We start from the raw sequence: 13726 nt of genomic DNA, 5'->3' as shown, positions 1-13726 counted from the left end.
GAAAGAACCTTGCCCTGCTCCGTGCTCTGTGCTGCTGTCATTCAAGCCAGAGACCAAGAGTTAGTCAGCACTAATGGAAGGAGTAACACGATACTGGGTCAAAGGGGAGCGTCTTGTCTTAAAAGCCAATGGTGTGTGTGTGTATGTGCAGGATGTGTCTGCATGTTGTCACGAAGAAGTAAACGCCACCCAGCTGCATGACCCATGCCTACATCTTTAATTGCGTTTCATTAGCCAAGTACTCTGAATGACAAATAAAAATTGCTCTTTTCACGCAAACAATTTAATTTGACTTGAAAAGCCATATTTGAGCGGTTTTATGAACAACTGTGAGCTTGTTCTCTACAAAGCCCCGAATGGTCATAAAATTACCCTTAAAAGCTGGGGCAGCACAACTTCAGCACTCTGAAGCCAAGTTGTGGTTTTTTTGATTATGCCGCACAAATGTGTATTTTATTAGTTGTAGATTTTCCAAAAACATCTCCTGTATGCTGCCCCTTTAAAGCTTTGAATGAATAGTAAAGCAGAGTGCATCATTTTCCTAGGTGTCGACTTCCCTTCTTATCGATGTAATTAGCATTAATCTTAGGTTGCAGTAAAGGGTGACAAATGTTTCAATCTTGCCTTTCCTCTCCGGTATTGACTTCCAATTGTCTTTAAAACCTGACTTGTCAAGTACAACTTTGATTGATTTTATTTTGTTTTGTTTTCTGAGCACTGTGACCAGTAAAAGAAAAACCATGCATGTTGACCGATGAAGGCTGTATTTTTACATCTAACAGAAAAATGAAGGAATTTTTAGATATTTTCCATTCATGCATTGAAGCAGATGTTCCTATAAAAATGTAGGTTCTATTCAGTCCTCATTGGGAGGATTGAATAAAAATGATTAGCCTTCCACCAGCAGAGAGCTATCTGTGTAATGGAAGAAGGCAACTATGAGTGTTTCTCCACTGACAGTTGAGCAGAGACTATGGGATGGTGGCCTGGCATAACCTAGAGCAGCAAAGACGCCACTTCTCTCCAAGATTAACATCAAAGATGGATGGATATTCATTATTAAATACCAGGATTAGACTACAGAGTACTGGGCTAACATTATTTTCTACATTGAATCCTCCTTCCGTCTGTTTTGGCCATCTGGCAAAAGGAATATCCGGAAAAAGAGATGCTAAATGCTGCCACCAGTCGTATGTCATGCCAAACTCAAACCTCCACCAGCAACTTTGTCCAAAAAGTTGGTGCATTGTGGAGCACTTCGTCACAAGACGGAAGTCATGAGTACGTGGCTCAGGTATCAACACAGTGAAACTTTACATACATTGCCATAAAATTAACCACATCTTCACACCAGCAAGATTTTGTGGCCTGTTGTGTCCAACTACAAGCAATGATACAGTAAGAATGAGTAACCAGTCAGTAGTTGGCCCTGAAGCTAATGTCCAAAGCGTCAGAACAAATTGCAGATGCTTTGAAAAAGCCGTATCAAAAATTTAAATATTTTTGCAACAAAAACTTGATGCATTTCTCAAGTAAAAGCTTTAAAAATAATTAGTAAATGTTTTTAGGTCACAAAGTATTGATTTATATTGAAGCTAAATTATAAGAAATTAAAATTTTGACTTGCACACTTTTAGAAATATCGCAAAATGTGTTTTTGTTTTTTCATTTTTAAATACATATAGACTGTTCAGCATACAATTATTAACATTATTCATACCATTATAGTGATAATAAATTTTTCTTGGCAGCTTGCTTACTATCTCTAAAAATATGACAATCAGTTTTGTTTTGTTTTTTTCCACAATTTGTAAACCAAACGGTTTGGTTACAAACAGTGCAGGGTTTCTATACGTGCTCACTGACTAAGAAACAAGTTTGGTCACAAAATATTTTTGCACATTCACCTCATATTGTGCTAAGCACCACTTTTGATTCAGTGTTTGATCTGTAAGTAAATTCCTGTGTTCCTGAAACTGAGACTCTGCAGAGAGGGATGATGTAAGGGTCTTTTCAGGATGGGGAAGATAACATGGCTAAGAGTCGACTGATCACCATTAAGCAGGATGCAGCAACCTCATCTTTTAGGTTACCAGACACTAACAATGCAACAGCCAAGAACACATTAAATATTTAGATTAGATGACCAGGAGGAAAACAAGGCTATCAGTGTTGGCTAGATGTATGTTTGCAAGTTGCTGCGTTAGCGCATGTTGCAACAGTTTTTGTAGTTATCCATGAACATTTTAAAGATTATTACATTTATTTTGCTTTACCTTGGAGATCCCAGTATTGACGCAGACTGGCTCGACAAACAAATGAGAGTGGAACATCATCCGTGCACCAGTTGGCTGTACTTTGGAGCAACAAGGCTGGTCTGGTGGCTCTCATCTGGACTCCATCAGGTTTTGTGTCCTGAGGCGGGCAGACTGGCATCCCTGTACCAGGGCTGTTTCGTTATTAAAGCCTCCTCTGACCCAGTACACACACAGGCCCCAGGGAACTCACAAAGACACACACATGGTTCCCATAGGTCAGCTTGGTTGTTTGTCGGGTTTTGCGTTTGATTCCCTCATAGACCACATATGGATTTGAGCTTAAGTATCCCAGAGTGAGGTGCTTTCCTCTGTGCATAACATCTGCCTAATGATAGTGTAGAGGCCAATATACTCAGAACAAGGCCAAGTAAAATCAGAGACACATGACAAAGCTAAGTAAGGTGAATCTGTGAGGTTTAAATTGCTAGCATGATGTGACACATTATGCGGAATGAACAGTTGATGTTTTTCTGAAACTAAACTGTTTTAATTCAAAAAAATCTGACGCAACAATTGTTATAGACGCAAAATGTTGCACATATACAGGATCTATCTTTCTGTTTGTCTGTCCACTTACCTACCTGTTTGTCCGTCTTTCTGTCTGTCCGCCACTAAAACTGAACATGTGAACTACATTACTCAGCTTTCAGGAATCAGTCAAATTACTATATGTCATTCTAAAACCACAACCTTCAGTGCATTTCAATTGTATGTTGTGTGACAGATGTTATAGTCCATACTTGTACAGCAAAATCAATTTGATACATGGACTTTAACATGTAGCATTAGCTGAACATTTCGTCACTGTTCCAACACTCTTTTACAGGCTTTCTTCCAGGCTTGCTTAGTGTTTACCTCCATCAGCCTGCCCACCATGTTTTACTCAATTGTGTTTTCAGAGTGATATGCAGTGTTAGGTTTCCATATCATTTTGCATGTTGCCTCAGTCACATTTTGGTCTGATTTGACCAGAGCTCTTTCGTCCACATGTTTGATGATTCCCTCCATGGCTTTGGGGCAAACTGGAAATGTTACTGCTAATGATTTTTTTTTACAACAATGGATCCCTTGTTGCCTCTCATTCATTAAGGCCAGATTTGTGGCGTGCATGACTAAAAGCTATGGGTCTCTGCAGCTCATCTGGAGTTACAAGGGACAACTTGGCTGTTTCTCTGCCCACCTTGCTCAGCCTGTCGCTTTAGGTGAACGGCCAAGTGATGGGAATATTTCAGATAGATCACACTTAGAGTTTTCAGATGATGCATTAAATAGTTCTCAGACATTTTCACCAAATTTTAATGTTGTTTTATAACCTAACCTGGCTTTAGCTTTGACTTCATTTTGAAATGTCGAGTCTGAAGACAGATGCACTACACATAATTAAGATTTTCATTACTGAAAACTGTTCAAAACACACTCTTTTCTTGTCTAAATTATGCAGTATTTTTGGATTAAATCAAATATAATCTCCAAAAGTACCATTTAACATTGCAGCAGAAACACAACAAAATCTGCAGTGCTTTCAAGATTGTCTGAAAGCACTGCAAATTCATACTTATAATATTATTGACATGTCTCAACAGTTTTCAGTGCTTTTTAGTCTTGTTTATTTAGTAGCAATGCTGACTCTATTTTTATAGTAGTCTGCACGTCACTTAATTACATCACTGAAACATTTTTTGTCAATTAAACAACAAACAAAAGATGCTATGGTGGTCAGTTTTACATTTTTAGTTGAGTATGTGGCATTTTCACAGTAAAAATAAAATTTATCCTCAATTTACCCTTATTTTCAGTGGTTTAAGTGTTTTTGCTACCTAGACAGACTACTTGGTGTCTCACATACAGTTTGGTCACCAGATGATCATTTGGATAGGTAGCAAATATTTGAATTTGGCCTAATGAGAAAGGGATAATGTTTCAAGAAAATTAAGAAGGAGATAGAAATAAAAACAGTTTTCCTTTATGTTTTTAAAAATTTTTCAGCTGCAACTGTGGACATTTCCAGTATTTCACAGCCATGTTTTTGTGACCATGTTTTTTGTTTTTTGGAATTGTGCGAGATTGTTGCCAGAGTAGCGGCCTGCGGGGAAGGATCAGGGGTATATTTGTTTTGCTCTTTGGAACGCAATTCCGAGGGATAGATGTATAAAGATATGCTAAATGCTAAAGCTGTGAGCAAGGACGGAGATGAGTTCAGAACCAGCTTCTGCAAATCTCACTTATATTGCATTTGGAAAAAGAAAAAGACGATAGGCATGTTCAGGTTTGCAAAGAATTTGCTCCCTGGCCTCTGAAGAAGTCCTGCAAATCTTGTGTGTCTGTCAGCATCATTTCAAGCCTCCAATCCTCGGAGGACCTCACTGCCTCAAAGAGAAGAGAACTTAAAAGACTTGAAGGTGTATCTGGACAGTTTTACACTGTTCTGTCTCTCAAACGGGTAAAGAATCTGTGTGCTTCTGTCCTACCAGCTGAAAGCAAATATATGTTTTGGGAGCACAGCACTAAAATTAAAACTGAATTCTAAAGGATCTTCAACTGTGTGACATATTTAATCAAAAATATTTTCACAGATAAGTAAGCAAAATTCAAGAAAAATCACAATTTTAGGAATTTTAAAGAAAAGATCACAAAATTCCGCAGACTGATGGGATATAGACTCGAAATATGAGTCAAAATCTTTACAGAATAATTCTAAATTGTGCAAAATTTACACCACTAATCAATACAAATGAAGCTATTTCCACCTCTGTGATTTCTGCAGGTTATCATGGAGAGAAGGGACGCTGCAAAGGAAGTGCTGATATCATTTGTTTTGTTTGGGTCCCCAGTTAAAGTCCCTCTGAGAGTTAGGAAGTCTTTTCCTGCAGATTGTTGACAAGGTGCTAAAACAGGGGCTTAAGGAAAGCAATGTATTTTAGAAAGAATGATAAATGAAAGCACATAAAACTGACGGTGTAAGATTTAATGGCTGGATTCTTAGAAATGCCACTAATATCTTTTAGTTTTCAAACATATTGTCGTTTAGGTCGCAATAAAATTGTCCATCCTGTGCCTGTCTTCCCTTGAGGACTAAATTTTTCAGCGATTCTCATTGGCTGACAGCCACTCAGACACCTGAGTCACAGAGGAAGGCAGAGGTCTGGTGATTGAAACTGGATAGCCTCATTGCATTACAGCATTTCAGGAGCGATAACACACGGTGATAAAGCCTTAAAGGGAAAAAGAGAGGCCTTTGCAAGATGGTAGAGATAAAGCAGCTATCCAGACTGGAAGCAACAATGGTAACTTAATATGATTTTTATCTACAGAGAAGGTAGAAGAGGATGGACACTTGTTGGGATTATCACATCTTAATGGGTCAATTTCAATTTGTAATACTTATCCCCTTCACACTCAACCATAAAACCACAGATGTGCCAGATATAAAACACAAAAACAATTGAAGTAGATGTTCCACATAAATCTTTCACCACAAAACAAAGAAAAGTGTACAAAAGCGAAAAAGAGAACAGCTATCAAAAAATGCAATTTATTTTAAAATGTACTTTTTTATTGCAGTGTGAGCATAGAGTTACTGAACCAGAATGGTTGATTCAGGCAAAAACGAAAGCACAAACGTGTCTTCCCTGTAGGTTCACTAACTCCATCTGTACTTGAAGCTGTGAATTTGCCCTTCAGTTATACAAGGGATGAACCCAAGCAGGAAAAATGCATCAATCTTTAAACCAATGAAACTGAAAAAAATAGGCATCTTACATAATTTTTATATTGTATTTATTTGAAATATTCACATACAACGTTTATAAGCAATGCTAAGTGAATATTTCCTGAACCAAAAAACTATTAACATTCTTTTAATTCCTTTAGAAATAATTAATTTGAAACTATAATGTCCCTTAATGCCCCCTTGTGGATGGTGCCAGGCTCATTTTGATGTGTGGAGTTCTGTGAACATCCCTGCTGATTTTCACACACAACCATCCTTCAAGTTTGCAGCAGATGGTTTAAGGAAAAGAAAATGTGCGATGAATTGCAGACGTGTGGATGAAAATGTTTTGTGGATGTCAGAAGTCAAGGGAAAAAATTGTAGACTTGGTCTTTTTGTTAGAATAGCGACGTTTGCTCACATTGTTACTTGTAATAGCCAAGAAATGCACAGTAACATTTTTGAACTCAAAAACCTTGAACCATGAGACAGATGGGAGGAGGACCACCCTGGGTGCCACTCCTGCCAGCTAAGAACAGGAAACTGAGGCTGCAATTTCCACAAACTCAACAAATTAGATTGTTGCAGAGTCCAAAAATGTTTCCTGATCTGATGAGATTTGATTTCACTCAGGTCTCAAACAACATGCAAAAAATGGACCTATACGACCTGGTATTCGCAGCTGTTGGTGGTGCAATGCCACAGCACCGCACTCATTCTGGGCTCCCTTTGGACCTCAACCAACCAAACTATTGCTACTGAGCGTGTCCATTCCTTCATGACCACAGTGTACCCTCTTTCTGATGGCTAGGTCCAGTAGGATAAAGCTCAAATGATCTCAAACCGGTTCCCTAATTATGAAAGTGAATTCCTTTTACTCTATTAGCATCCACAATTCTCAGTCTGTTGCAGAGTCTATACCAGATCTCAGTCTATGACACATTTTGGATGGTGTGGGTCAGAAGATTCACATTGTGGATGTGAGGCCGACAAATCTGCTACAACCATTCGATTCTGTCATTGAAATCTCACATGAACGTCTCAAACATCTTGTTGAATCTGTGGTAAAAAGAAACGAAAGTTCTTAAGGCAAAATGGCGCCTAACTTGATACTAAACAGAAGAGTCAGAATATTCTGTGTACAACAATCCTTTACTTATTTCAGCTGCATTGCAGCAGGATCTTAGGCTTCAACATTAAATGCATAGAGATAAATATGGCCAAGGGGGCATTTTTGCTATAGCACACAGTATAAAGCATTAATTAAATTAACCAATAAAGCAATCATCATCACAATCGGCATCAGTAGGAATAGAATCAGCGCTATCAGGCTGCTTCTTTTTGCCCAGGACCATCAACAAAGATAAACCCTATCATCACCTCTCACCTACTCTCATATGTTACTTTTGTTTGGAAGGGATTCCCGCACCCACGCACACACACACACACACACACACACACACACACACACACACACACACACGCACACACACACACACACACACACAGAGCAGTGCTTGCTCCCATATGTTAGAGGGAAGTTGAATTTCAGAAGGATGAATTGAGCAACCTTCACAGAGCACACTATTATTTATTTTGGTGTCACTCTGCAGGTAATGAATTTGTCAAATCAAGGAAAGGGCAAGAACAACCGGGATCAACCCTAGGACCTCCCCAGACGTTTTTTGCATGAAGGTGGAGTCATTGGGAAGAGGAGAGGAAGTGAGATGAGAGGAAAAAAACAAAAGGAGCACGACAACCGAAGAGAACAGATGGATTGTCTGACATGAGGCTGGATGTTTAGGTCCTGAGTCCAGTGTTTGCTGAACAAATATCCTGAGGACAAATCAAGATTCATCTACTTCAAATAGGATGATGTAAGAGAACCCATTTTTATTTTGGGGGGACATTTTTATAAGGTTTGGCAAGCATTTTACTAGGATATTAAGGTTTTTCTCTCCTCTTTTACAACTATGAACTGCCTGGAAATTCAATGGAGCAACTCAGGATATCAATTTAAACATCACAGTCAAACCCGAAAGAACTGCTGATCACAAGAGTAACCCTGGTTTGTTTCTGAAATCTATGACTGTTTTTTTGGAGTTTTGTTTTTTTTCAATAATTAGTTTGGAAATATCCAATATTAACACACAGACTTGGGTGTGTTTCTCAGGTTTTCCTCATTCAAATTTAATTCAGCTGGATATCCTACAACTTTATGCAGGTGGTGAAAAGTTTAGACACTGCAGTGCGATCACCTCCAGTCTGGAGTGTGGAGGGCTCTCCTCCCTGCCCTCGTAGTCTCTCCTCACCCCCAGCAGCATGTCCCAGGCTCTAAGGCTGCCTCTAGTCCTCCTCACAGCACACTACCATGATCAGATGGGCTGTTGGAGGGAGTAAGGCTGCATTTGCCTCGTTTTGCTCCTGGGCCAGCTTGGGGACTTACTCTGGCTCCAGGACCAGCTTCCGATCAAGGTCATCAGGACTGCTTTCCTCCCTGACTTTCTCTGTGTTGGTTGCTCTCCTGGCTTTCTCCCTGTGCTTTCCTGAGGTTGCGTGCCGTCAGAACCGCAGAGACAGACTGAGGTCCCCCGACCTGGAAACATCTGGGGTTCAACTGAACATTTCAGAGAGCAAATTAATCTCTAGACCTAGAGCCACCAGGGGCCCGCTTGGACAGGCTGGAGGACCGCAGGGGAGGCATGTGCGCAGCTACAATCACCTTCAAGGGGACATACGTAGGAGAAAGTTGTTCTCTTTCCAGAAGTTTTTCCTGAGGATCGATAGGAATGGACAAGTCAATGGGACCAAGAGCAAGGACGACCCACTCAGTGAGTAAAACCTCTTAACATGTAAAGATAAAATCAGAGGAGGGGAACCAATTGTGAAGATGGGGACCTCATCATCTACATACTATTAATTCAGGGCTAAGGTTTAAAGATATGAAACTCCATGGCTATGATAAATAAAACATTTTTTCCCAGGCTGCTGGTTTGACAGAAGAATTTTCAATTTGAGTTGTCCTTTTGTTTTAAACCAGACATCTCACTGATATCTCTCCTGTCCAAACACTCAGCACAATGATGGTAGCTCTCAGTCGGCTTAAAAAGGAGCAGGAGCAGATAACTGGGCCATTATGAAGCGGTCTTCACAGCCCAGGGTAAACAGTGTTGATAAGAGCCACAGAGGAACAGGGCTGGTGCAAAGGGGGGCACATGAATGTCAGGCTCATTGATATTTTAGGCTCCTTTTCTTTTTCTCTTTCTGTTGTCTCCCACTCACATTGCTCTTCTGCGAGCGCAGGTTGGAGTAAATTGCACATTCTCAGTCACATTTGGGACAATTGTTTGACTTTTTCCACTCTAAGAAACGTGTCTTTAGAAGTGATTACACGTTGTTTGTTTCACTGGATCTGTCAGTAAGGCAGCATTCTCATTTGTAACCCAGCATTCCCATCGAGCTTCGTGTGTGTGCGCCTAACAGGCACCCACATGTTCCCCATGGGTGTGTGATCATAAAGTAGAAGATAATGATGCATGCTCTCAATTTTTTCATTTATGTCTTTCAATTTGTGAGTTATTTCACCAGGAGAAACTTTAGATTTATAATTTTATTAACAAGAAGGTTCCTGGCCAAGCACATAGCAAATTAAAACATCATAAGATACAGCCAAGCCAAAAAAATAATATATTTTTTGGTATTTATTTATTTTGGTGCTGTATATCATCTGTATATCAATGGACATTTCTGCAAACATATGACACCTTAGCGGTCAGTTTGTACATACAAACAAGATGTTTGGATATTTCTTTGAAAACAGATGTAGTAACATAATTTTCTCTAATAGTCCACAGCAAGAAAATGCAGTTTTATGACTTCAATGAATAATAACAGGAGATCACTTAGTGTTATTTTGGCCTAATCAAGTATCAGGGATCCCAAATAGGTCTCAGAAACAAAATAAATAGCAATTAATACATAATTGTGCCACAATTTTGATTAGAAAATATTGAAAATTCTTTATCTACAATGAAAAATAAACTGATTTGTCATAGCTTAAATATATGAGTACTACAATCTTTCTTTTACAGGTACATAGTGGTAGAAGTAATTGATGAAATGTCAATCAATGCATACAAAAGTAAGAAAATGGGCAAAGACAAAGGGAAAAACTGACATGCAGTTTTTTTAAACTGGTTACTTGAACAAATCTGATGAGTTTTTGGTAGATAAGATGTCAAGAGTGGCTTTGAAAATTTGACTATGCCAATGGTGTAATCAACCAGCCGATGCAGCGAACCAATGACAAACAGGAATTACAGTGAAGACCAAAAATGTTTGAATCTGACATATCAATGATGACAGGACTATGACGAGAGTTTGTGATGAAGGTATCATGTAAAGTACGCTGCCATAGTCAAGAAACTTGCAGACACAAATCTTTACATACACTTCTGTCCCTCCGTCACATTATTGTTATCTTCTTTGCAATTCAGTAGCAAATTATTAGGCTGGCTTGGATTCTTTTGGGACATAATGTTTAGGACAGCTCTGACAGTATTTACACAATTGTGACTCAAATATTTCTTAAATATAGCTACTCTCAATCTCTTGTTACACTATGCAAGTGGGTTGGATTGAAGATTCACTCATCATGGGATGCCAAATGCTTGAAACTGAAAGTGAAACTGATGCAATGATATATTTTCAGAATAATTCAGCTAATATTTATCTGACTATTTACTTGTAGCTCACTGACATTTCATTTCCAGATGGACATTTGATCTTGAACACTGGAAAAAATTGTAATTTATGACATTGTAGCAAAAAATAGTCAGCCCTGTCCAGATAAAGAGGAATTCTGTGAATTTCACACTCCTGATCCCAATAGACATTACCATTAAAGCCATTAAAATGCACCATAAAAAGCATAAATATTTGAAAGACAGGACTTGATGGCTCACTAAATTAGCTTTCTTATCCTCAGAAGACACTAAAAATTGCCTTTCATAGAACTTTACCTTTCTGCCAACTTTTTAAAATGAAGCTTAAAATATTTAGAATTATCTATTCAGATTCCTAAATATTTGTACAAAATGCTAAATCAAACTCTGAAACCTAAAGAGCAATGATGGATAGCATAGAAATCGTAGTTTTGAATTAGAAAACGTGTTAATTATTTTACACTCAAACATAACTCGGCAATATTAAAATGTTGTTTTAATAAGCTGCGGATTCGACAGCTTGTCATCTGCAAAACACTTTACATGACACATGCACAGGTTCAAACGTGTTCTTCATGCTCCCAGTCTTCCAATCGCACAGTCAGCGTATTTACTTCTCCTCTTGGAAGAGCCTGACCACACATTCAATCAAAGTGACTAAAGGGAAATAGCATGGGGGAAGCAGAATGTCAGGGGAGATGTTTGTTTGGACAAGGTCATGACAGAAGAAACTTTATTGAAGTGATGCCTTTACTGCTACCTTTGTTAGCAGTTTCTTTTAAGTCATAAAACTGGAGTGGTGCAAGGAAGTCTGACGCAGTTTTTTGGGAATTTACCTTATGTTTGTTTGGAGGGTGAATTGCTTCTTTGTCTTTGTTTTTACTTAATCACAATAAAGATTCAGTAAATCAGTAAAGTCTTTTTTTTGAAAAGTCATTTAGTCTTCGCGGTGCTGAGCACCAGGGTGGGAGGTGAAAGGGAGATCCTCTAGAGGTACAAGTTCATGAATAAGCTGACTGAACGTCATTGTAGCCACATCAAAGGTGTGCATCTTCTGTATCAATGGTGGTGCCATGAACAATCTGTGTCCTAAGGGGGTCTAGGGACACTGTGTGTGGATTATTTACCATGTGAACTATCAGGTTCACATGGTAAAGAATACTACACAACAGCAGCTTCAGTCTTCTTTTTCTGGTCCCTTGGGCTAGGCATGATCCCAGAAATGGCGTCTTTTGTAGAGGACCCCTCATGGTCTCTTGAAGTGACAAGCAGGATTTTCCTACCTATTCTGCTCACAAAATGATACATTTGGTATATTTGGTCTATTTTAAATGGTGCGTTGGATGTGTGGATATTTGGTTTCAAGTGTTGCAGTTGACTCTGCAGAGACCCGGCTCTCTCTGTGCTACAGAGCCAGTATCCAGCCTCCCACAGATTTATGGGGATGCCAGTGTAAAACTGTCCCACATGGCTTTCCAGCCCGCCAGGGGCCTGTGCAGAGGTTACAGAGGCACTGAGAATGGGAGGGAGATAAAGTCCTAAAGTCAGCTAAGTAGCTATCTCCACTGTCTGAGTGTGTAATTAAAATATCTATGATTCACAGCTGACTTCTTTTATATTTATAGGCTACTAGTAAGTTTAAGTGATGAGTGAAAGATTGCCAAATAAGAGCCAGTCTATCGCCTGGTGGTGAAACAGTTTAGCTCATTATCCTTGATGGTGTGAGAGGGGGAGCCTGTCAAGATTGAGTGTTAGTGTATGCATGGGATGTAGGCCATGTGTTCAGAGCACTTTGTGACGTAGCTCATGAAGTGTGAATGGGTGTGTGTGCTTGTGTGTATGTTGTTTTCTAGTTAAATGTCATGGATGCACATTGATTTTTTTTAATCAAAGCAAATAAAGACAGTGGTCTTCTGGGTGTCTGAAAAAGGACACATAAAACTTTTCATATGGGGTCTCAAGTTAGGCCATTATCAACCGTTTGCTCGGTCTGCGCAGGTTTTGTTAAATGTTTTTTTTCTCATCAGAATCAGGTCAGGGAAAAAATAGTTGTTGAAATGGAAGATTTTGCTATTTTTAGGTCAAATTCAGATGAGCAAAAAAATTACATTTTGAATTTATTTTCATGTTTAAGATAAAGAAGCGAAAGATCAATTGAAAAGAAACATGAGAAATGTTTGTATCTTTTAATATTCTCCAAATATTATCCTGTGACTGCAGGAAGGGCTGTTTTCCCCTGCATTACTCAAAGATGTTGTCTCACATTTCTTTAACAGTACAACAAATATAGATGGTCAAGAGCATGTAAAACCTGTAAAAAAAATGTATGGTATGGTTACAACTTAGATATACTGTAATTACCTTTGATATGCACCACTGCTAGAAAATTTACACAAATGCTCACTCAAATTTCACAGCAATTAACCTATAATACAAGAATTCATCCTGTAATTGATGGGTTGCAGTCTGGCTTTATCTGTCTTAGTCATTGTGTCCTCCTTGGACAAGCTACTTCACTACCCTGCCTGCTGTTGGTGGTCAGAGTGTCTCAACTGCATCGCAGTCTCGCTTCTGTCAGACTGCCCCAGAGCATCTTTGGCTGCAGTGTAACAACTTAGTAGTTATAATACTTGTGAATGTGTGAATGAATGTAGTGTAGAGCACTTTAGAATCCTCTGGGCTGGATAAAGCAAAGTACAAGTGCAGGACATTTTCTGTTTACCTAATATCATTTTGTGCTATGCAAACGTTCTATTTGCACTGATGTAGATTGACTCACCTCAGCATGACGAATACTTTGAGATGCTCCAACTGATGGGAGTCTGAATACATTATTAGTCTTTCAACTAATAATGACGATTTGGCTCGATTCATAGACGGAGTATAGAACCTTCACTCTGAGCGGTTAAGGTGATCATTAAGTCAGAAAAGAAATTATTTATAAATGTTGGCATCATTGGCATCATTATATATAT

At 38.9% G+C, this 13726-nt stretch overlaps 1 protein-coding gene across 1 annotated transcript in view; it reads left to right on the top strand.

Moving 5' to 3' along the window:
- The first annotated feature begins 7793 nt into the window (after nt 1–7793).
- fgf10b (fibroblast growth factor 10b) overlaps nt 7794–13726 on the top strand; it is a 10943-nt gene continuing 5010 nt past the window's right edge. Inside the window, exon 1 of the mRNA XM_008418103.2 lies at nt 7794–8858. Coding sequence (XP_008416325.1) covers nt 8399–8858 — 460 coding nt within the window. The 5' untranslated portion in view covers nt 7794–8398. The remainder of the gene's footprint in view (nt 8859–13726) is intronic.

Source organism: Poecilia reticulata, linkage group LG9, assembly GCF_000633615.1.
Source record: "Poecilia reticulata strain Guanapo linkage group LG9, Guppy_female_1.0+MT, whole genome shotgun sequence".
NCBI lineage: Eukaryota > Metazoa > Chordata > Actinopteri > Cyprinodontiformes > Poeciliidae > Poecilia > Poecilia reticulata.
The sequence above is the reverse complement of the archived record's forward strand: the minus strand, read 5'-3'. Positions and strand labels throughout refer to the sequence as shown.